Raw genomic sequence first — 22,879 nt, 5'->3', positions numbered from 1 at the left:
AGATTCTAAATTTTAGATTAGAGAAATATCAATTTTTTATATAAATTAAACTATTGATATTGTCTATTGTAATCCTTTTTCCTGCAACTCCACAATATTTTCATAAACCCTAAATTACCCTCATTATAATTATAATAAAAAATAAAATATCTCTCCACCTCTTTCACCTCTTTCCACGCAAACTCTCTTATTTTTTCACAATCATCAGTCTACTTCCATCCTCTCAAACACCTTCCACACAACCATTCACCGTCTCTTTCGTTTTCTTTCCACTTTCAATTACTGCACCTCTAGTGAGCCCCATAATCTTCCAATCACCTCTATGATTTAGATAATGAGGTGGCTGTGCTTCTTGGAGAATCTGACGAGGGGAGAAATCCAGCACACGTCGTCTGCCACCGAGTGGCACCGCCTGTGCCACTGACGACCGATGTTGCTTCCGTCTACGAGAGAAAACGCGAGCTCCTAGACCTTTCCAGGAAGATGAAGAATAATGGAGTTACAGTGATAATGGAGGAAGGTGATTATGATGGTTAAAGATGGAGCACGCGGTGATGAGGGTGACGGATGGATGGATTGCTCTGTAAAGTTGATTGTATTCTGTGATTTTTTTTTTTACTTCTTCTGTGTGTTATCTGAGGGCGTGCGTGAGGATGAAGATGGAGTGTGGTCACTAGAGATGCAAAGGTAGAATGAAGCAGAAGATGAAGAAAAATGTGAGTGGAAAACAATGCCAGTGGGTGCATGCAGGGAAAAGTAATTGAAACCTCTTGGTTAATATGCATGTGAGAAATGCCTATGCTACGGTTGTCCTCCATTACTCTGATGGAGAAAGCAATTGGTAGTAGGTTCCACGGTGATAGAGTATAAGCATGACAATGAGGGAAAATGGTCGTGTTTACAGTAACAGTAAAGGTTACAAATTATTATTCATGCTTATTCATAATGACATTGTTTTCATTTTTGTTCCTATATGAAAAGGCTTTTAACCTAGTCATGTACATGCAATTGATTTTAACATTGTCCCGCTGAGGATTCTTGTTTTAAGATCGTGAGAACTGCGTGCAATGGGGACTAAATTCAAAGGACAAACACAAAAATATAATAAGGAGGACCTAATTATAGAGATTAAAAATATAGCACTCAATCTATTGCATGACACAATTTCGAAAGAATAATAACAGAAAATGGGTACATAATATATTGTATGATATTCACCGGTAACTCCGCAACACGACAGCTTCCATTTCTGAATGGCTCATTGCACGGATTTTTATCTTGTTTACTACTGCCAAAACATACAACTCTTTCTTATAATTTTATCGGTTTCTAAACAAAAAAATTAATCAACATTTTATTAAAATATATGGCAAACAGGAAACAGAATGCCTATCGGTAATAATCATTTCACAGATTCCTCCCTGGAACTGTGAAGTTACAACCATCTAAGCTATACATTGACTTTAATTCTGGCTATATTACAAGCAGCAAGGACACAGCGATCTCTGTGAATATCATCACAACTAGCACAGCACATGTTTCTTCATATCGTATGCTATTACAAAATTGAGTATGGAAGTGCAAAGAACACAGACAAGCTTGTATTTGCTGATTAGCAATAGCAAACCTTGCCCAGGCTGCCAAGTGAGAAGCAATAACCGGCAATTACTCTTTGAGAACTTATTTACTTCTTGCACAACATGTGTAGCCCCGAGTACTGATAGAAGGCAACCATTTTCATAAACAACGGTCCTACTTCTTTCGCTGTTTGTGTTTAGCTTTCACAATTCTTCGACCAGATTTGTCACCACCACCTGTGCCCAATGAGAAACTCCCACCTACACTGCCAGAAGTCTGAAAAGAAGGGTTCTGCAGAGCAATATTCTGTTGAGTACCAAACTGGAAAGAACTGGCTGCCGATGGAGTTGATGCACCAAATACAAAATTTGATTGAAGTGGGCCAGGTTGCTGACGAAATACAGAAGTGGCAGGTGTTGTTGCTTGAACTGTATCCTCAGCCATACCATCTTCCATACTCATCTTCTGATTATTAACAGGAGCTGAGCCAAATGCAAAGGCGGGAGTAGGACTTCCAAAAGCATGTTGTGTTGAGATAGATGCTGCAGCTGAAGTGAATGAAAATTGAGGAGTTGATGCACTGGAGGTCGATAAAAACATTGTTGGTGAACTGACAGAAGCGGTGGATGTTCCAAGGGAAAGTCCAGATGACGAATTAAATGTGGAACCAAATGGAGACTTGCTGGGCTGCCAACTAGACCCAAATGAAGTAGAACTTGTACTGGTATTGGAGCTAAGGGAGTTTACTGCTGAAGAGGAAGCCGAGGTGCTAAGTCCAAAAGTTGTTCCAGAATTCATGACATTTATGGCAGGACTAGAGGAAAATAACGAACTCCCAGAAGAAAAAGAAGGGCTGGATGAAGGAGATGAAAAACTGCTCAAAGAAAAAGTTGTGTTCCCAGTTAACCCATATGATGGGGAAGATGCAGATGAACCAAATGGAACTGACTGGGTCTGAGTACAGGCTTCTAACCCAATGGTTGTAGAAGCCTGGGCACTATGCACAGAACCACTACTAGCACCAACAACAGATCTCGAGAGGCTATTTACAGTTTTAGTTGCCGATGAGATGAAGCCAAAATTACCAATCCCTGCAGATGAGCTACCAAAGGCAGTGCAGCTAAGACTACCAGCTCCTGCATCCTGACTTCTTTTAGTTTCCAGCGGCTCTAAACCAGAAGATGATAGAGGTAAGCTTGTTGATGGGACAGGAGAGGATCCAAATTTGAAAACAGAAGTTGTCGGATATGAAGATGCCACCACTGGGGTAGAAGAACTGCTGTTACTTGATGCCATTTTGCCAGTCGTCATACTTGCCATGCTACTGCCATTAGAATCTGCCATGTTAATGGCACTGCTTTGAACAGCAGGTAAACTACTGAATGTATTCGGACTGGTAAAATTACCAGATACAGGGGGTGGAAAAGAAGAGAACGAAGGGCTTGCAAGAGACCCATTATTTTGATTTGAATTGTGCCCAAAATTGAATATACTCTTGGATGATGTCAAAAATGATGTTGATGCTGCAGATGAGCTAGCAAGTTCTGATGCCTTAACAGAAGATTCAGTATCATTAGTACTCTCAGCATTACCATTATCAGATTCACGAACTTTTGGCATCGAATCAGTTGTACCAGCAACAGTATTTGTGCTGCAAATGAAGGGAACACATTTAGCACATGAATCAACTTAATACTTAACTGAACACTATATGATTCCAAATATTTCTCCAGTTTCAAATGTCCAATGCAAAAAAGAAAAAAAGCAATAACAATTATGACACATTCCAGAAATCAACCAAGAGTATTCTCAATGGTTGAAGGCTGTAAAGTAAAGGGGAATGGATTATGAGATGATGTGAGTTAAGGAGAGGAATAAGAATCTAACAATTCAAATGTAAAGGGGCGTAGTTCAACTGAGGGGAACATGCATAAGTTTTCTACATGGTTGTAAGCTAAAACAAAGCTTTTCCCTTTCTGTTATTCTGTATATTGACCAGAATAATATTTCAAAGGAAACCAAAGAAATCCAGAATTTAGAGTAGAATATTTACTCATCAAATAGAAACGTCATCCCCATAGTCAAAATAAAAGGTGTTGACACTATTCAAAAGTCACATGATACAGATTACATTAAAGTCAAAAACACAAAAAACAGTTGAGAGGCAAAAACCCATTTAAATATTATTTATAACTCGAAAGGCAATGGTATCTATAGCTGTTGTTGATACCCTTGGTGATAAATAACGAGAAATGTAAAGGAAGAACAATAAAAAAAAATCCAAAATACATCGTAGGTGTGCAAAGAATTGAGGTTTATTCAAAACCACTATAAATTATAATAGACTAACCTGATTGAACTTCCCAGGTTTGAGACAGAGGCACTGAATTTCGGAAAAGATGGTTCAGCACCGATGGATGATGAAGCAGTGAATGGCACGGGAAGAACCTTGTTTACATTTTTATTGGAGCCAAATTCCACCATTGGAGCATCAGCAGCACGATCCTTTGATGAAACAACTTTTTCCAACCCAAATGTAGGACCTGATTTGGTTATCTCCTTCGGTGGAGCACTAGGAGCTGTGAACTCTCTTGACGAAACCACTTTATTCTCAGATATAAACAAGGGAGGTTTAACAACTGATCCATTTGGTGTAGCCGTAACTGGCTTGTAGGTTGGATCAAGGTTAGATGATGTGCTACAGATAGACACATCAACTTTTTCACCAACCTTAGATTTATAGGCAGTTCCAATATGAGCGTTACCATCTATTGTAGAAGTCTTAGACATTGCTGATGGATTCTCCTGTTCTGTTGCTTCATGACTAGAATTAGTTTCCCCCGTCACGGCAGTGGAGCTTGTCATTTCTTTCTCAAGAAGAGAAAAGGAAGAGACTGCTCCATTTGGATAATCATCATCGTCCAGATCCAGAAAATCCTTTTATATTAAGAGAGCAAGAAACAAATCAAATATTATCTTAGGATAGAAATTACTGTAAATGGAAGCACCAGATTGCTATAAGCAACATGCCTACAAAAAGGTAAGTCGTGTGGACAATCCTGCCAAGCTAATGTTAAACTTCACAAAAATAATGTTTTAAAAATCATGACAACTACAGAAACTAGCCAAATAGATAACTATAAAAAAAAGTTTCATACCTCATGGGCACTCATATGAAATGCCCTCTTCTTTCGTGGCAGATCAGAAACAGATTTTATCATAAAAGAATCCCCAGATTTTGCAGTAGACAAGACTTTATTACTTGTTTTTGTAGCATCTTCAGTTGTTATGAGTGGAAGTAATCCATCGGTAGGAGCAACAAGCTTCAATGGACCATTTTCAACCTTGTCTCTTTGAGAATTTAACTTCTGATTCTGGGCACTACCTGACAAATTTCCAAATGGGCCATCTAAGTTATTACCATGCATATTGTTCAGCAATTTTGATGAATCTACCGTTTCCATGCTTTGAAGCGCCTGTCCACGTAGCATGGAAGGCGACAACTTTGTTGGTGGATTATCATTCACAATTGTTAGCCTTGATTCAGATGATTTCTCTTTTGGAGAAACCAACTTATCTAGTTGCTGCATTATTTTTGAAGCCATTTCACTTGATTTTGAGGGCAAAGGGGGAGAGCTCAAACTAGGTATAGTGCCATCCACATTTTCCTTGGATAATTTCATATGGCTATGCTTAACTTCATCCAGCAGAATAGGCTTCTGCATGGAAGACCCTTGCTGTGAAGCATTCACAACCATTTGATTCCTATCCACGGACAAAGAGCTACCAGAAATAAGTGAGCTCGAGCCTTTTGAATATAGAAGATTAGACTTCTGGCGAGTTCTGCGAACAGGACCAACAGATCCTATATCATTATCCAAAACTGAACTTCTACGTTTTACTGCCTGCAAAATTAACAAAAACACAGGAAAAAAATCTATTAACCTAATTAAAATATAACACTGTAAGACAAGACCTATAACTCATAAGTACTCATACCCCTGTTTTAGATCCAGAAAGCACATCATGATTAAATGCAGACTGACTTGAAAATGATGGCTCATCTTCAACAGCATGGTCACCACCCTGTAAAACAGAAATCATATCATAAAATTGATTTTAGAAACATTATTATCCAAAATGTTATTCAGAACAAAACAAACCTTTAGTCTGGATGTTGGATAAATTCTGGCATATGGTGTTCGAGCCATATTATATATTGCAGATCTTCCACGAGATCTTGAGGTCATAAAACCATTTTCATGAACTGCAGCATATTTAGTAGTCCTAGGCACAATGGTCATAATAGGGGATTTAAGAGAAAACTTTTCCCTGTTTACAAGAGTTGGATCCTCCCAGAGTGCAGATGTTTGAACACCTAAAACTGAAGAGGATACTTTGGAATACCTGCTACCCATGTAAGACTTTGCAAGCTCGGCAGGTGAAGCAACATCTTCAATAGGAAACTAGGGACAAAACAAAACAATGTGTGAGATAGAGCGCAAAGAGAACAATAATTTCCAATCCACGAGTACAACCAAACATATATGTAAAGTAAAGGCATGTTCTCATACACTTGAAATAACACGTGGGGTTACAACAACAGTATTTTCAATCCCATTTTCTATTGTCAGTGTTTTGGGACACTCCTTTTGTCCACTTTGCACCACTGGTTCTGAGGGAACCACGCCTGTCCCCTTCTCTTCTTCTCTAACAGGTGCATCCACAGTTCTTGAACGCATAAGTGCTGTCAAATGATCAATCTCAGATCTGTGGAATAACAGACAACATCAGACCTTAATCAAAGAGAAGAAAAATCACAAGAGGTATACTATTATCAAAGTAACTCAGAATGTATGCATTGGTTACAGACAACAGGAAGAAGTACAATCAAAATTGATTGCAACATGAACTTCACAAAACATAAGAATTAACATATTTAGTAAAAATTTCACAAAAGCAACAATAAATATATGAAAAAGTGGAATAGAGGAAATGTGAGATCAGATTGGTTGTCACAAATAAACTTTATCTCCCCTAGCAACTCCTACTTTAAAATGTTTTAAGTGATTTATTAAGCCATTTTATTTCACATCTTGCAGCTTCCACGGCCCATCATTCAACTTCTGCACTGCATACAGCAAATATATTATACTCCTTCTCCACGAAATACCTTGAAGTGGAATATCTATCAGACAATTCTGGCACAACATGTTATGACTTGGGTAATTGTGTCTTGAAACAACAAACCCGCATATTAATTACTATATAATATACAATAGTGAATACAAACAAAGGCTCACACTCAAATGCTACAGATATTAATGTGCTACATATCTTATTTCTATTTATTCTAACACACATGAAGAAATACAAACCTGCTGAAAGTCTTCTGTTTTAATAGTTTCTCAAGTTCAGTTAATCCACCCTCATCAGAACAATTAATTTGAGTATCACTTACACCAACAGGTATTTCTTGCAGGCCAGAGGAATTGCTTGCAACCTGTTTCACAAGTAACATGATGACAAAGCAAAATGGAAACAAAAATTAAAACTATTTTGCCAACCAAAACAGAGCATTGCAGCTCGAATGCTTTATAGTCAATAGAAATGAAAAATGATTATCAAGCACTGCAAGCAACTTGATGAAACAGGCAATTGTTTACCATGGTCTAAGCTGGAGAAATTTATTTTTCAGGAAAAAAGGTTTGCAAGCTCTAGCCTACAAGTGATGCCACCAATCATATGCCCTTGTGTCCAAGGCATATACCACATGTCATTGACAACCACAACTTCGAGAACATCACACAAGAATCATTAACAGGGGCCCTAATTTGTTAATCATCCTCCTATCTATGCATATCCTGGATTACAACATAATATGAACAAGCTAAAAGAGGCATATCTGGTCCTTAACCCCACAACAATTGAACACACTCGAAGACTGGGGAAAAATAAAGGTGTAAGCATCTATTTGAATGCTTTATTGCAAAAAGAATCTAGGAATTATATCTGAATCAAACTATGAATCAATCAACCCATAACATTTTTGTTGACATAAAATATAAAAAATGACGCCCAACAAGATATAAATCCCCAAGTAATGCAAAGGGCACCATAACATACAGGAAATATGTATACTTACAAAGACGGCCTCTTCCTGACTACTGTTCTTCACTTCTTGTTCCGTCTCTGCGCCCACATAACAAAATCCATAACATGCATGTCAATGGCAAGTTGTTGTCAAATAAGCAAGGAATAACACTTAACACGAACCAAAAAAATCTCAATTGGCTCACAGAACATTCCATCTAAATAACAATAATATTAGTTAAACAATTTAACTCCAGCATTGCGCTCTACATATGAAGCACTAGCGAAAACGACAAAATTTACATGTAATTAGCACAATGCCGACAAGTGAAGCTTCCAATAAACCCTAACAACCAAAAAGAAATAAATGGAGGGAACCTGGAGGAGGAGGAGGAGGAGGAGGGGGAAGGCGCTTGCGGAAAAGGGAGGAGAAGAGAGAGTGAGCGCTGTGAGTGATTAACCTCTGAGTGGGATCCAGAAGCTTGGAGAACCAACCATTGTTGTTGCTGCTGTTCGTGTTAGGGTTTCTGAGTGAGGTTGGGGGGCGATCGTACGGCGTCGTTTGGGTCCTGCCGCGGAAGGGGCGTTTGCGAAACTTGCCTCCTGCTCCCGCTCCCCCTTCGTATCCCTTCTCTTTCTCTTCGGTCGCCATGGCAGTGATGGGGCAATGGAGAGGGAAGGAGCAAGAGTGCAGAGTGCAAAGTAGGGTTTTAGGTGTAGAGAGAGAAACGAAAGAAAAGATGTATACATACACATTAAGAAAAAAAAATACTTCGTAAATCCAAAGAGAAAATAAATAATTTAATAATTACTATATATAATAAATAGATAAACAGATAAATATTCTAATATATATATATATAATACATAATAACTAAATTTAGGAAACAAAGAATATAATTAACTTTTTTATTTGCATAAATATATTCTAATATTTTCATATCATGATTTTTTTTATTCATATATATTTTGAATTTTTTTCCTATAAAAACTAATTACTTGTGCATAATCTAATAAAAAAATCATGACAAATTTTTAACATTGAAACCACCCTAGGTGTGCTTATTTGTGTTTTTATTCATGTTCATGGGAGAAAGAAGAAAAAAAAATTACTAGCTTCATGTAATTTTATTTAAGGATGTTAATTACTATTAAAATATTTTTATTCATATAAAGATCCAAATCCCACTTCCATATGTATTATGCATTGTTTTTCTATCAACAAATTAAGACTGAAATAAAAAAATGCATGTTAAATCTCTTAATGTTCATTGTTGTTTAAGAAGCTAAGAATCTAATACTATTTGTATGATACCATGTCTAGATGTATAAGGGTATAAATACGTATAGATGTAGAAGTACATATAGGTGAATTTTCTTTCAATTTACCTATGGGTTTTTCTGGGTGCTGATAGAACAGAACCGTGTCATCATCGACTGCTCCGAATGGCTGAGGAAAATTAGAATCTAACCGTGGATGCCTGATGAATAGGTATTAGATGTTTTTGTTCTGTGTTTTGGTCATTGATTTAAAAACCTTACCTTGATCGCATTGTTATTTCTAGTAGTATCCTCTTAAGGATGAAACCCAAAGTCTTTATTAGAACACAAAAGCTTTCTGTATCTCTCACTGCACTGGATGAGGATGCACAAACTTTCTCCGCAATGTTCATTTTCTTAGTTCATAGATCTGAATGGATAACAATTTCACGGCTTCATAGTCCTTGCTAGTCCCCAATTGACTATGGCCATCAACGGAATTGCCAGTAAGTTTTTTTTCTTTGGTTTAGGGTTTAGGTTGGATGTGTTGAACTAAGGTTAGAATTCTTGCGAAAGTGGTGTTCATATTTAAATAAGATTCTGCAAAAGGAGAATACTGGTGGAAAGAAAAACAATTGTTTTATATGTTGTGACAATGCCATGTGAATTTATGTTGGTGATTGGGTTTTTGATAGGTATAGCACTTGTCGTTGTGTTGGAAGAAATATTGCAGTGAAAAGATTTCATCTTTAGTGACAGTCACTGGTTTCCTTGAACCGCCTTGTGGTGAGTTGGGTCTTTCTTGAATGTACCCAAATGAAATCAGGCCATGAGCATGGTGGAGTTGATACTGCTCAAACAAAGATCTTACTAACATCTTTCTCAGCTATGGTGGCTGAGACCACGACTTTCCCCATAGACTTGATCAAAACAAGACTCCAACTGCATGGCGAATCACTTTCATCGAGTCGTCCCACTAGTGCATATCGAGTAGGTTTGGGCATTGTTCGTGAACAAAGTGTTGTTGGCCTTTACAGTGGCCTGTCTCCAGCAATTATTAGACACCTGTTCTACACGCCTATTCGAATTGTTGGGTACGAGCACCTGAGAAGTGTGGTTTCTGCTGATAATGGTTCATTCTCTATTGTTGGCAAGGCTGTAGTCGGTGGAACCTCTGGTGTCATGGCTCAGGTGAGAACTGTTTGGTCTGAAATATGTTGTGTATTTCATCGTAGTATTTCTCTCGGTGAACATTTGTAATTGGAATGTTTTACCTTTTCATTTGAAAATCTTGAGCATGAAGAATAAAATATACAAGTCTCATTGTGGAGAGAAAAGTAGAAAAGTTACAGCTTCTTGATTTTGAATTCTGTTGTTGAGACTGGATAGCAGATATTATTTATGCTTCCGAGTTTCTGGGTTTACCTTTATATTTGCACTCTCCTCAAGCTTAAAGCTTAGCTTACTAAGCTTTAGAGCTTGTCAATAGTACCAAATCCACAAATGTAAGAAATAACACAGCCAATCTGAACCAGAGAACTTAAAGGTGTAGGGTTCATATATTGAACTAATGAAGAAATGGGATGGTTTTATGAATTAGCATTGTGATAAACTACAATGTTATAATGATATTATCCATCAACAGTGATTTGGGGAAGTTTTTGAGAGTAGTACTTGTCTTAGCCACAGGTTTAATTAACTGATTACCTTTAATGCTACTTTTGTTTCAAAGTTACAATGTTCTGCTGTTTTCTGCTCTCATTGTTATAGATTATAGCCAGCCCTGCGGATCTTGTCAAGGTGAGAATGCAAGCCGATGGCCACAGGGTGAACCAAGGTCTTCGACCTCAGTATTCGGGGCCATTTGATGCTCTGAACAAAATTGTTCGAGCTGAAGGATTTCGAGGACTGTGGAAGGGTGTTTTTCCTAATATCCAAAGAGCCTTCCTAGTCAACATGGGAGAACTTGCCTGTTATGACCATGCTAAACAATTTGTAATTAGAAGTAGGATAGCCGATGATAATGTTTATGCCCACACATTAGCTTCCATCATGTCAGGTTTAGCTGCAACTTCTTTAAGTTGTCCAGCTGATGTAGTGAAGACTAGAATGATGAATCAAGCAGCCAAAAAGGAAGGGAAATATTTATATAATAGCTCTTATGACTGCTTGGTAAAGACAGTAAAAGTTGAAGGAATAAGAGCATTGTGGAAAGGATTTTTCCCCACTTGGGCAAGGCTTGGCCCATGGCAATTTGTGTTCTGGGTTACCTACGAGAAGTTTAGAAAATTTGCAGGTCTCTCTTCTTTCTAATATGTTATTTTGATTTATAGTGGCATTCATTCATACATAATAAATTCACTAGTCACAGCCTACAGGGTACTAACACTCAGATCTCCATCTTTCCAACATTTAGCTTGGTATATAATTTTTTGGGATAAATTACAAACTTCTGTTTTAAGAGAGGACTAAATTATACTGCCTATGTGTTATACTGCTTCTATTTTAATCTGAACGAGCTTCTTATGAGTTATTTTTTTAATACTCAATCAGTTTTGAAACTTTGCAAGATAAAATGAAGGTTTTACATGAACTTTCAAAGTCAGTGATTGAGGTATTCAAAATTTCATTTCGTCTTCTAAAGTTTCAAAATTGAAGGTTGAGTGTTTTGGTCTTGATTAAACGGTGTTGTAAAAATTCAGACCAAATTATATAATCTGATGTCTGATATAAAATGGATATTTTGACAATTTTTTGTAAGATCTGTTATGTCCACTTCTTTGAGGAACTTGTCACCTGAAATAGCATAAATTCAAATGTGGATTCAACTCCATGTGGTCAACCAAATAACAGAGTGATAGCGAAGCACTGTGAATTGCATATAAACTAAGTGCAGACAAGACAAAAGTAGCTTATGAATTATCAGAAACGTTGAGGGAAAACATGATTACATATGAAATCTGGAAAACGCTTGAAATGGAGAAAAAAAGGCAGTGGGTTAAGAGATTAAATGTTAGTCCGTGATTTGATTGAAAAGGAAAATACAAACACTTTCCTAGCTATCTCGTGTGATGTCAACGAAAAACAATCTCAGGTTATCTCAATCAATTTTTATTTTCAATATTAATTAAAAAATAGTAATAAACTTTGATTGAAAAATAACTGTAATTAATATTAACTAAGCAAAATATTAATATTAATATTATTAAATTATAACAAGTTTTTAATATTTTTTTATTTGATAGTAATAGAAATATTTAACAATGAGAAATTTTAAATTGATTATATTACTTAAATCAACATTTAAAAATTTAATTAGTATAAAATGAAATTAATTCAAATTATTTGAATGTTTTAGAAATTATAAAATTTAGCTTAATTTATATAAAAGAAAATTATTGAATAAATAAGAAGTTCCATAGTTACTTTTTCTATTGTGTTTTGTTGAAGAATTATTTTCATTAGAATGTAGAATCTAGTGTTTTAAGTTTAGTTGATATTGAATTGTATTTTTTCTAATAATTAACTTGATTTGTAAAGGTTATAGATTAATGTAGAGCGTGACCTTTAGGTACTGGACGATTTTATTAATATGACCTCAAAGAATGTATCGACCGGTCAAGTTAAATAAAAATTAATGTTAATATAAAATTTCGTTCTAAAATTTATAAATATAGATTTAAAATATTTTTGTAATTTAATTAATTTAATACGCATATATATTGTTAGTATTTATAAAATTTTACTAACTTTAACATTACTTTGTGCAGGTAATACCCTTCAATCTAATGATAGTTAAAATGAAGTAAAGAAAGAATTTTGACAGGTAGTTAGTGACAAGCAATTATATATAAATTCATATTACATTTTGTCTAAATGATTATTTTTTAAAATTTATCTATTTTTTAGTTTACCTTTTTTAAAATTTTAAAATTTTCTTAGTTTAAAAATTATTTATATTTAATTTTATAATCATAATATAACAATAATAATACTTTTATTAATTTGTATTATCGTAAAAAGTGTGTTCACTGGTAATATTTAATATAAAAACGATCGATACCTCAATTGTTAAAGTTGTTTTCATAAAGTTGTCATTGGATAATTTTACCTTTCTAAAATTTTATTGTTTACTAAAAAAATCCATTCGAATGAAACGTAATTTGGTAGAGTTGAAGTCACTATTCCTTTTCCTTTAAAAATCTTGAGTTGTCAAGAGTGCAGTTTAAAATATTATCTAATTATATAAGTTAAAAAGTCAGAAAACAGAAAAACGAAAATCAGAAAAATAAATATCCAAACAAATACAATATGAAAGATTAAATAAAAGAACTAAAACAAAATAATGAGAAACCACTCAAAAAAACAAAGCAGTAACCTAAACCTATATTTACAATCCCATTAAACTCTTACTTAAAAAATGTCTCATTTTGGTTTCATGGTTGTATTAACAAAGAGAAGCTTGTGTTGTGCAAGGTGATGTTTTCCTTACTGTAATTCAATTCAATTTTTGTACATGGACCATGGATGTAAAATATCTTATTTTAGGGATGGTATAATCTAACAAAAACTCTTTTTTAACTAGCCAACCTATAGAATCAGTTAGGATCCCAAATAGGAAAAACTCATCAACAATTGATTTACATCAGGAAGAAGGGATAATATTATACTTGTTCATTAACTGTGCTTAATCCAAAGCCCAAACCTGCAGCAAGAATCCATGAAGGGAAAGGGTTAGCAGGAAAGAAGCAACTTTATTTTTATATCTCATGATTGTTCTAATGATCATGGCCTAACCTGGATCTTGCCATCAGAAGAACCAACAAAAAGCATCATACCATCTGCATCTGATACTAAAGATGTGATCTTTGTGTGACCACCAGCCATTTTGATTGAAGCAACCCGGGTGAGCTTATCTTTCAGCCAAACCTCAATGGTGCCAAATTTTGTACCAGCAAATATGAAGTCACTGTTAATGGCTATGCGATGGATGTCAAGTCCAGTTGAGAGTGACCCCACCACCATTTTGGAGGAAAGTGAAAATATCTGACATCAATTGATGGAAAAGTAAGTGCAGCAAGAAAGGGTGCATGTCTATAATGAATGGCCACAACACAACTTTGGTGACACAAAACTATAGAATTGGCATTTACCTTTCCTGCAGTTGCATCAACTGAAGAACCACAAGCAAAGAGGAGATCATCATGAACTCGAAGGGAGTATATGGTTTGTTTTCCCAACAACTTTCTTGTCCCAGAGAAGAATGAGTTTGATGTATTCTTGGATAAGTCAACCTCCTGCCATTATTCACCCCCACAATATTAAGATGGGAAATAGATTCTAGAGAATTTTTTTTCATGTGTAGCAAAAGTTGTTTGCTTTGTAGAAGAAAACAGCACATTGATGTCAATGCTTAAGCTTTCTTTGTTGGTTGGTTGGTTTGTTTCAGGTAAAGACACCACTAGAATATGAAGTACTGTAAGAAGTTCTTACCTGGATGCTGTAACCAGAGCAGCCACAATACAGTTTATCCCCAGCAACAGCTAGGCATTTCACATATTTGTTGAAATTCATGAGCTTTGGAGCCTCTGACCACTTGAAAACCTGTAACATCTCAAATTTGTTAAATTTTATCTTGTGAGGGAACTACATTTGAATTTGAGCTGTTCAAGAAACATATTATTAGGCTTGCCTTAACTCCACTTCCTTGAGATACATAGCATGCCAATTTGGCATTGGCTGTCAGCTCATACACCGGTTCCTTTACATCATGAACATCTATACATTTAATCTCATCTGGTTTGATTGTCCAAACCTGTACAGCAGGAGCATCATTCAGTGGTGCACATTCGATACTATAACTAAGCTAGGGTCAACAAAAAAGATGCATTATGTAGTTAATCATCCAAATCTGTTCAAGCAAGATGTTAATGACATCTCTCTTTTACAGTTTTCAACACTAACAAATTCAGAGCTTTTATTCATTTATGTTCACTTATTCTAGTAAGCTTCACTCACAATCTAGTTTCGGATAGACAGTTTATCCCTTGCCAAGAGAAATGGTGCTTTATTTTTTTCAATACTCATATTATAGTGCAGTTTGTAACTGCATCTTTTTTTAATCTTAGCTGCTTATCAACAAGTTTGAAATCAAGTAATGATGAAAGATGTGAACATGCTAAACAAAGAGCAACTCATCACCTCAAATCTTAACTACATTTGTAATTCATGAGTGCAACAAAGTAAAATATTGGCTAACCAAGTATGAGAGCAATTTTTCTTGCGATGATAAGATAGATTACCCGAATGGTTTTGTCTAAGGAACCGCTGAATAGTCTATCATCTGAAGAACATAGCGATGTTACAGCTTTTGTGTGCTCACGGGTTTCTTGAATCACTCTTGGTATTCTCTTTCTTGCATCCCATACCTAGTAAGACGATACCAAGTGGCACTGTTAAGACAAATAGTGAGACATAGGAGCACAACCATACTGTTTCTAGTTGTTAGGACAATCTACCTTGATAGTTCCATCAGAGTGTCCACTCAAGACCTGACCATTCATGTAATGCAAAGAAAGGACCTCTCCATTTGAACTCAAATCTAACTCAACAACTTCCTTACAACTCCACAACTCTGTCTATAAAATAGTTAATAAAAATAGTTATTTCTCTAGACAGATATATTAAACGAACTGAACTGAACTATATTCCAGATTACATTCTACTCACCACATCAACAGAGTTTAAGTTTAGTAAGGCCTTCATAATATCAACTGCTACTGTTGAATATTTCTTCAGCTTCCTCATGGTTCTATAGATTCTCTTAGCATAAGCTCTAAGTGCTTCTTGAGTAACTGAAACATTGACCATTTCCATTTAGTAATCCTTTGTATAGAACTAATATATAAAGTCTACGACTGATACTAGATAAACGTACTTGGATCACTAAGGAAAGTTTTCAAGGCTAGGCTAGCCAATATCATCTCCTCTAGGTTCTTAGATGATTGCAGGATATTTATAAGTTCATCAAGCAAAGATTTGCGAGCAACATCCTTTATGCCGGTATCAGGAAGAGTAGAGAGCATGTGTGTGAGCCATGCCACAAGAACAAGGCAAGATTTTGCCATCTTTAAAGAATTACTCCTTAGGCATTCTTCCAAAGCTTGAAATATTGAACCATTTTCATGGTTGCAAAGCACAAAAGTTACCCTTTTCTGCCAAGAGTTCATAGCATTTTTTTCATCCTCCTACATAATAAAAATCTATTAGGATGGAGAGAAACCAATTATCAATAAAACCCAAACATAAATTAATGCCACGTAGCCCCAAACCATTGTTTCCATTGAATCATTGTCATACTGTCCCAACTGCCCAGCCTTAAGTAAAGCATTGTAAGGTTGATCAAATCCTGCAATCTTGAGTAACCAAGCTTCAGTGTATGACCTTCCAGTGGTGGTTACTTGTCCAATAAGAAACAGTAAAGCATCTAGAGCCTTCATTTGAGTATTTGAGAAATCCTTTTGCCAAAGTGCTTCTATAAGTATCTCTATCGCTTCTTCCCTATAAATGCTCATTTTCCGTGGCTCAACCTGAAGATTTGAAAGAAAAATAAATATAGTAAGGAAACAGGGGAATCACATCTTAGTAACAAGAATTAATCTCGCAAGGCTAACCAGAAGATCAATCTGAAGAAGGAGGCTAGCAACAGCAAGTTGATGCTCCATTGGAGCCATCTGAAGATATACAAGAAACGTATGCATCGTACTAAATGCTCCTTCATCCTTGATTGCTTGTAATATCTGGTTGCAGACTGTCCTTCTGTAATGCCGTAAAAAATAATTTGATTAAATAGTCATTTTCATCGTACTATTATGATGATTTACCATCTAGTGTTAAAAAGGCAATTATGTTGCTTTAATTTCCCAGTTTAGTGTAAACATAGTTGTGATGCTTCTAAAAGCACGAGAACATGTTTCTATTATTTTCTAAGGGATAGATCTAGGGACTGAACTATAGTTAATAGTTATGTACATAAAAAGTATTGAAGATGATTAAAACAATGGCATTTTCGTTTGAGAGTAAATAGCAGAAAAGAAAATAAGACTTGGCTTGTGATAAACACTTACCTATTCAATTGAACCAGTTCGGAGAGAAACTCCACGCAGATGCCTCGCACACTATCATTTCCAGCGTGAAATAATTCAAGCACAGGAGACAATTCAATTCTGTTGGCTATCAAACTCTTGCAACCCTTTTCAGCTTGCATACAACACAAAAGTATGGAAACAACAGACCTCCTTCCCTCCATCCTCTCTAGATACTTTGCTAAGGATGGAATTCCATTTTCAGAAATAACACTCAAAGCATTAAGGGACCTGCTATATTCATCCCCTCCTATTAAAATCTGCTCAAGAATTGCTATGGCAGCATCTTTGGGGTCTATTACTAACTGAAAATCATCTGAAGCCTCATTTTCGTTCTGAATAACTTGCACAAGAGATGGTACAAGCTCATGTGCCAAAAGCTGAGCAAAAACTGGCCTTAGTTGGTAAATAAGAAGAACAGCCTCAGCTAAACCGTTCTTAAGCAGAGCAGCCAAGCAATCGAAATCAGAATCAACACTGTTAAGTGTTTCTCCAACACTTTCATCTAAAAATATCAACTCAGAGAGTATATAAATTGATGTTCTCAAAACTACTCTACTCATAGAAGCTGAAAGAATTTCAACCAAACCACTTATGATTTCTGGCTTTGATAAATAACCATGAATCTGAGGATCTGTCTTTGAATCTTTCCATAATCTTGCTATTTCCATCACTGCTTCTTCACATTCTTGCAAGTTTTCTGACGTAGAAAGACTTGAAACGTAAGGTTTCAAGGAATTCAAAATTGTTTCAACTACAGCTTGAGATAGCACACTAGTTGGAGATGTTGCAACAGAAACTCGCATAAATCTGTTGCTCCTTTGTCTAGTATAATTTTCTTTGCTCTTCAGACCTGGTGAATCAGTTGCTCTATGTGTAATGGAGAGCATTTGAAAGTCTTTTGCAGATGGAGAACAGGAAGAACCCCTTGGAGTGTTAGAATTCGAGAGTTCATGCGCCAGCTCTGGATTCTGTTCTTTCCATGACGTTATCAATCTCTTCAAAACATAGTTTGTTTTGGGCAATATATTTGCAGACAGAGGCTGTCGCGTGATGGGGCATGTCGTGTTACCTGTTCTGAGCCATTCTTGAATTGCTTTTCTTTCATAAGTCTGGCCTGTTTCAAGGGTCACAGGATCACAAAATATCTGACCTGTGATTGGGCAAACAAAATCTTTTGGTGGTTTTGGTCCAATTGTCAGCTTCTCTAACTTAGGCAACATAGTTAAGCTTTGATTTTCCTCGTCACTTTCACAAAGGGAACTGCAAACTCAGACATTTCAACAATGGGAGTGAAATCATGTTTTTACTCGATACAAACCCAAAAATTAGCACAAGAACATCATAGAATCTATCATAAATGCAAAAAATGGTGATTACCTGTCATTTAGTCCTAGGCTATTCCCACTGTCATGATTCATACTTGGTGTTTGGTTATTGTTTTTCCTCTTCGTATTCTTCAAGCCCTATATTCCAAAGAACCGTTACACATGTGAACAAACATTGTACTAAATAACAAGGGGAATTTACTATTCTAGTGTATACCCTTATTTCTGTGTCAGAGTTCAACATATGATCCGTGCTCATTTCTAGAGATGATGATGATAAAGAGTCAGAAATAGTTGAGTCCCTCAAACGAGTAGACAGTAACCGAAGATACTTGGGTTCTCTCTTATTGTTTGTATCAGGAATTGTTGACGAATTATTTGAACCTGCTTTTGGGGAATCCAAGGGAGAGAAGATATCAGGAGAATGAATCTTATTCTTATGGTTTGATAGAGGCGCCTTTAGTTCAATATCCTCATCCTTGGCCATCTTCATTCCTGGTGATAAAATATTGTTTCTTCTATCTGAATCCACTGAACCATCATCAAGCTCAGAATCTGAATCATCTTCATTCTCATTCTCCTCAATGATACTTTCCTGTATGTGATAATTTATCATAAGGCCTATACACAATCTTACTCTAAAATCTAAATCTACAGACAAGAACTATATTATTAGCAGCTAGCATATACATATATATCTTTGCATCACCTTAGCAGCCCATATGGATGATTTCTCAACCTTTGATTGGCTGGAAGTTGAATTCTCTGTGCTGAAATTTAACATCCAGAAAGAAAAGATATTATGAGGCTCAAATGATATAAACTGTAAAAATTCTCTTTAGCTAAATAGTTGACCAAGATAACAAACTTTTTGGTACTGAATTTGCAAAACAAACAGACACGTGAACACAGATTCAAAGAAATTAAAACCGAACCTGATTGTTTCATTTACACCATCTTTTGATCTTGTTGTCAAAGAGAAGCCCGCACTCTTGGGCAAGATAGGGCCAAATTTTACAAAATCAGGAACAGACCGACTCAACTCATGCAAAGGAGTCCTTGGTGGCTCAGCAATAGGCAACATAGGAGCTGCCTTCTTGCCTGAAGTGGAATCAGAATTCATGCAATCTTTATAATATTTTGCGTATAGCCGTGTGTTTTCATCCAATGATTCTGCATAAAGCTGCTCCAGCTTTTGCAATTTGTCTAACTGATGTGGCCTCATAGAAAATACCAAAGACTCGTTAAAAAACCGATCAAAATCAGCTGTAAAGGACAAATCACTTGAGTCTGGTATCACTTCCATCATAAGCCTATGCCTCTCCTCAGAATACCAACCCACAATTGAGCTCATGTGTGGAAGAAACAGGTTCGTCCAGAGTTCAGGAGCAAAATCAATCCGTGAAAAAAAGGGGTCAACAATGAACATCTCGAGAGCATGGAGAATACAATTTTGAATGCTGTTCCTCAACTTCCATAAATAGGATAGATTTAGATGTGCCCAAGCTGAGAGGTAGTAGTTTGGCACTCCAGCAGTCTTTTGCTTAGGATTCAACATTGCACACACTTGCAACATCTTCTCTGCATAATCTAGCCTAGCAAGCTTAGTTTCCATGTTATATGTATTGATAGCTTCTTCAAGGGCTTCAATACCCCAATCCAGATTTGCTAATACTGCTTGATCAGAGTATTCCACCTCACTGTCCTTACCACAACTTCCTTCTTCAGCTGCTAACCTCTCTGCACACTGTTCTTTGTGCTGGGCTCTTTGCTCTTTGTTGATTAACCTATCTTGAATGAAACTATCTATAGTTGTAGTCAATAATCTAACAATGTCCTTTTGATCCATTGTGAATCTGAAGTTCCCTGCCATCTGTCAGGTGCGGTCACAACAGAGAAAGCTTAAGTGGAATTTTATCAGAAGCAATACAAATTAACATAAGGAACCAAATCCATAATTTGATGACAGTTAGAAAGTACAAGAATAGTCAAATAAGATTTCATGTTACAACCAAACAATTTCAGGAAAAACAACGAATATAAAGCAAAGAGCCTATAAAGGAGAAGTCAATATTCAGAATAAGCAATCCATTGGATACACTAGGATTTAGTTAACCACTGACTAGATTTGCAAAATAAATCTAAAAGTTTAACCTCAACCGGTATTTCTAAATCAAAAAGTAACGAGTACATGACATGAATGAGGAATCCCTCACGGAAAATGATGAAGAAAAAACGTTTAACATTTCTACAATCCTTTTGAATCAAGTACTTCTGTCATACACTACTGAATATCCCATCAAGAAATATACATTTGTGCATGTAAGTTGACCAACCAAGCAAACTGCAGAAAAGTACATACGCCCAACAGACTTAACCCACCACTTTGAATAAGACTCAATAAACAATAACATATCAAGTCAACATCTAAAATGGAACAAGAATCTAAGCATGAATAACCCTGATCATGATAACCCCAGATAAAAATTTTCCAAATATATCACACCTTTGACTTTAGTTCCTCTTTCCCTTCTTTTCTTCAACCACACTGAAAATTATCCAGCTGGGAAGTGAGATATGGGGTTATGGCAAGGCTCTAGCAGGTGATGGTAGGTCACAGAGAGAAGCTAGCACGTGTTCGTTCGTGGTGGCACAACAACTCAAATTCTGATGAAACAGAAAGTATTTGACAATAGGCTTTGACTTGAGTTTTGATGAAAGAAGAAGCGTCTGTGAGATGGACACGAGGAATGTGCCAACATGTTCAAGCCGTGTAGAGGAAGAAAGGTTCCAACGAGCAGAGAAGACTATTTGCGTGTGTACATGATCGATATACAAGTTGTACAAAGTTTGAAGTAGCTGTGCCTGCCGGCATTTGGACCAAGGAACATAATATTATTATATTGTTCAAAGGTTAAGGTTCGTGTATAATAATGTGGTATATTATATCCTTAAATTATTAACAATGTGATTAGTCACGTATTACTGTGACACACCTTGGCCTTTCGGTTTTAACTTGACATGGTTGAAGTAGTGAAACAAACAATTCTCTTAGCTTTAGAATGGATCAAACCAGCAACATCGCATAAATGGCCAAAATTATTCTTCCACTTTTCACTCTTTTCCTCTTTTAGTTAGTGAAGAAGCCATTTTCGAGGTGTCAATGTCACATGTTAATACAAACTAAATACCACCTATTTCTAACTCTCCCTTTCTTGTGCATTTCTTGGCTATTTCTAAATTACTATGATTTCATGAGTTTCAATTATTATGCTAAAAAAATGTTAACTTTTTTCTTATCTAGCGGATTTCTTATAGTTTCCATTTGAATTATCATTTGAGAATGTGTCAGATGAAATGGATATTTTAGAACATAAAAAGTACATACACATCCTAGAATGAGATGCATAATGATTTGGGTTAGTTTTAGGTTAAAGGGATATTAAATTGATTTATATTTAACATTTTGAATTGTATAATTTATAGAGTGTCTATATTATACGATCTATAACTAAAAATGAAAAAATTAATTTAAAGAAAACGATTTGCAAAAATCTTCTATGCACAAGCGACGACTACCTAGCACGACACAACGTTTACAAATATATACCAACTCTCCAACACCAAAACTACAAATACCGAATTTAATTCCAAAATTTATGAAGGTGCTGATTGAAAATATGGGGTGCAAGAAGAAATGGCCTGATGTGATAGGAAGAAATGGCTCATTTTGCAATTTTTAACAATTCATTCTTACTGCTGCTATTTTCATTTACCAATTTTAATATTTTCTTTAGTGGGATTTCTCTATTTGCAAGAACGCAAGTACAATGAAAAAATTTATATATATATATATATATATATATATATATATATATATATATATATATATATATATATATATATATATATATATATATATAATAATAGAAAATTTGATTAAAAACTAAAATTTGGCTATTGAAAATTTTGTACTTGCTAGTTTTTTCTAATAAAAATAGATTACATTTGTTTTAAAAACTATCAAAGTTGTTTGTTTCGATTTTTTACTTTCTTTTATGAATTTTAACTCTATTTTTTCATTAGATTGATTTGGATTTGAACACTTTTTGTTAGAGGAATTTTCGATCACAGCAAATTATTAATTTATTTCGATGCAACACTTTTTAAGCTTTATTATTATTATATAAAGATAAAGATATTTGTGGGATTTAGCCCATAATTTGTTAATAATCTGAAAAAAAAATTACCTTTTGCATTCTTGTACTTGCTTTACACACCTTTCTGTTACAAGGATGAAGAAAAGTACCTTAAAAAATACTTATGGTTTTATTTTATTTTTTTTTCAGAAAATATGACCCCTAATGCATCTAAAAGCTTTTGAATTCTGAACACTCCAATATTTCAGAAAATTTATTCCAAAATAAGAATTTTGGAACCGTTTTTCATAGTTTGAAATTAATTTTTAAATACTAT

The 22,879-nt window shown here is 35.4% G+C and overlaps 3 protein-coding genes across 5 annotated transcripts; 1 reads left to right on the top strand and 2 right to left on the bottom strand.

Annotated features, from left to right (window-relative positions):
• Positions 1-1,178: 1,178 nt before the first annotated feature.
• Positions 1,179-8,400, bottom strand: LOC124828420 (nuclear pore complex protein NUP1-like). Of its 2 annotated transcripts, none has more exons than XM_047301705.2 (9): positions 8,050-8,400; positions 7,724-7,770; positions 6,957-7,081; positions 6,153-6,348; positions 5,742-6,044; positions 5,578-5,664; positions 4,737-5,483; positions 3,929-4,515; positions 1,179-3,229 (listed from the first exon to the last, which is right to left on the bottom strand). In XM_047301705.2, exons 1-9 carry the CDS (start codon positions 8,321-8,323, stop codon positions 1,753-1,755), a joined length of 3,843 nt encoding a protein of 1,280 aa, XP_047157661.2. In that variant the 5' UTR covers positions 8,324-8,400; the 3' UTR covers positions 1,179-1,752. The 2 variants fall into 2 exon arrangements, with proteins under 2 accessions (XP_047157661.2, XP_087952612.1); XM_088096486.1 differs by having other exon boundaries at positions 8,133-8,305.
• A 559-nt stretch (positions 8,401-8,959) lies between these two features.
• UCP3 (Mitochondrial substrate carrier family protein) lies at positions 8,960-11,301 on the top strand. 2 transcript variants are annotated; one of them, XM_047301708.2, is made up of 3 exons: positions 8,960-9,437; positions 9,627-10,122; positions 10,702-11,301. In XM_047301708.2, exons 2-3 carry the CDS (start codon positions 9,748-9,750, stop codon positions 11,242-11,244), a joined length of 918 nt encoding a protein of 305 aa, XP_047157664.1. In that variant the 5' UTR covers positions 8,960-9,437; positions 9,627-9,747; the 3' UTR covers positions 11,245-11,301. The 2 variants fall into 2 exon arrangements, with proteins under 2 accessions (XP_047157664.1, XP_047157662.1); XM_047301706.2 differs by having other exon boundaries at positions 8,961-9,163.
• A 2,092-nt stretch (positions 11,302-13,393) lies between these two features.
• LOC124828423 (putative E3 ubiquitin-protein ligase LIN-1) lies at positions 13,394-21,360 on the bottom strand. Its single transcript, XM_047301709.2, has 17 exons — positions 20,910-21,360; positions 19,339-20,276; positions 19,113-19,173; positions 18,621-18,998; positions 18,456-18,541; positions 17,058-18,338; positions 16,605-16,749; positions 16,263-16,520; positions 15,869-16,178; positions 15,661-15,785; positions 15,450-15,569; positions 15,234-15,359; positions 14,624-14,746; positions 14,425-14,535; positions 14,085-14,228; positions 13,729-13,977; positions 13,394-13,636 (listed from the first exon to the last, which is right to left on the bottom strand). The coding sequence occupies exons 2-17, from the start codon at positions 20,274-20,276 to the stop codon at positions 13,619-13,621; spliced, it is 4,473 nt and encodes a 1,490-aa protein (XP_047157665.2). The 5' UTR covers positions 20,910-21,360; the 3' UTR covers positions 13,394-13,618.
• Positions 21,361-22,879: the final 1,519 nt, after the last annotated feature.

The sequence above is a fragment of the Vigna umbellata genome, chromosome 8 (assembly GCF_029865625.1).
Source record: "Vigna umbellata cultivar VRB3 chromosome 8, Vumbellata_1.0, whole genome shotgun sequence".
NCBI lineage: Eukaryota > Viridiplantae > Streptophyta > Magnoliopsida > Fabales > Fabaceae > Vigna > Vigna umbellata.
This window is presented reverse-complemented; position numbering and strand designations above follow the sequence as displayed.

Coding starts and splice junctions, on each gene's coding strand:
- LOC124828420 (XM_047301705.2), bottom strand. CDS start 8,323: ATGGCGACCGAAGAGAAAGAGAAGGGATACGAAGGGGGAGCGGGAGCA. Junction 6,349..6,956: donor AAACAGAAGACTTTCAGCAG/GTTTGTATTTCT, acceptor GTTATTCCACAG/ATCTGAGATTGATCATTTGA. Junction 4,516..4,736: donor TTCATATGAGTGCCCATGAG/GTATGAAACTTT, acceptor TTAATATAAAAG/GATTTTCTGGATCTGGACGA.
- UCP3 (XM_047301708.2), top strand. CDS start 9,748: ATGAAATCAGGCCATGAGCATGGTGGAGTTGATACTGCTCAAACAAAG. Junction 10,123..10,701: donor CCTCTGGTGTCATGGCTCAG/GTGAGAACTGTT, acceptor TCATTGTTATAG/ATTATAGCCAGCCCTGCGGA.
- LOC124828423 (XM_047301709.2), bottom strand. CDS start 20,276: ATGGCAGGGAACTTCAGATTCACAATGGATCAAAAGGACATTGTTAGA. Junction 18,542..18,620: donor ACTCTGACACAGAAATAAGG/GTATACACTAGA, acceptor TTTGGAATATAG/GGCTTGAAGAATACGAAGAG. Junction 16,179..16,262: donor ATGATTCAATGGAAACAATG/GTTTGGGGCTAC, acceptor TTTATTATGTAG/GAGGATGAAAAAAATGCTAT.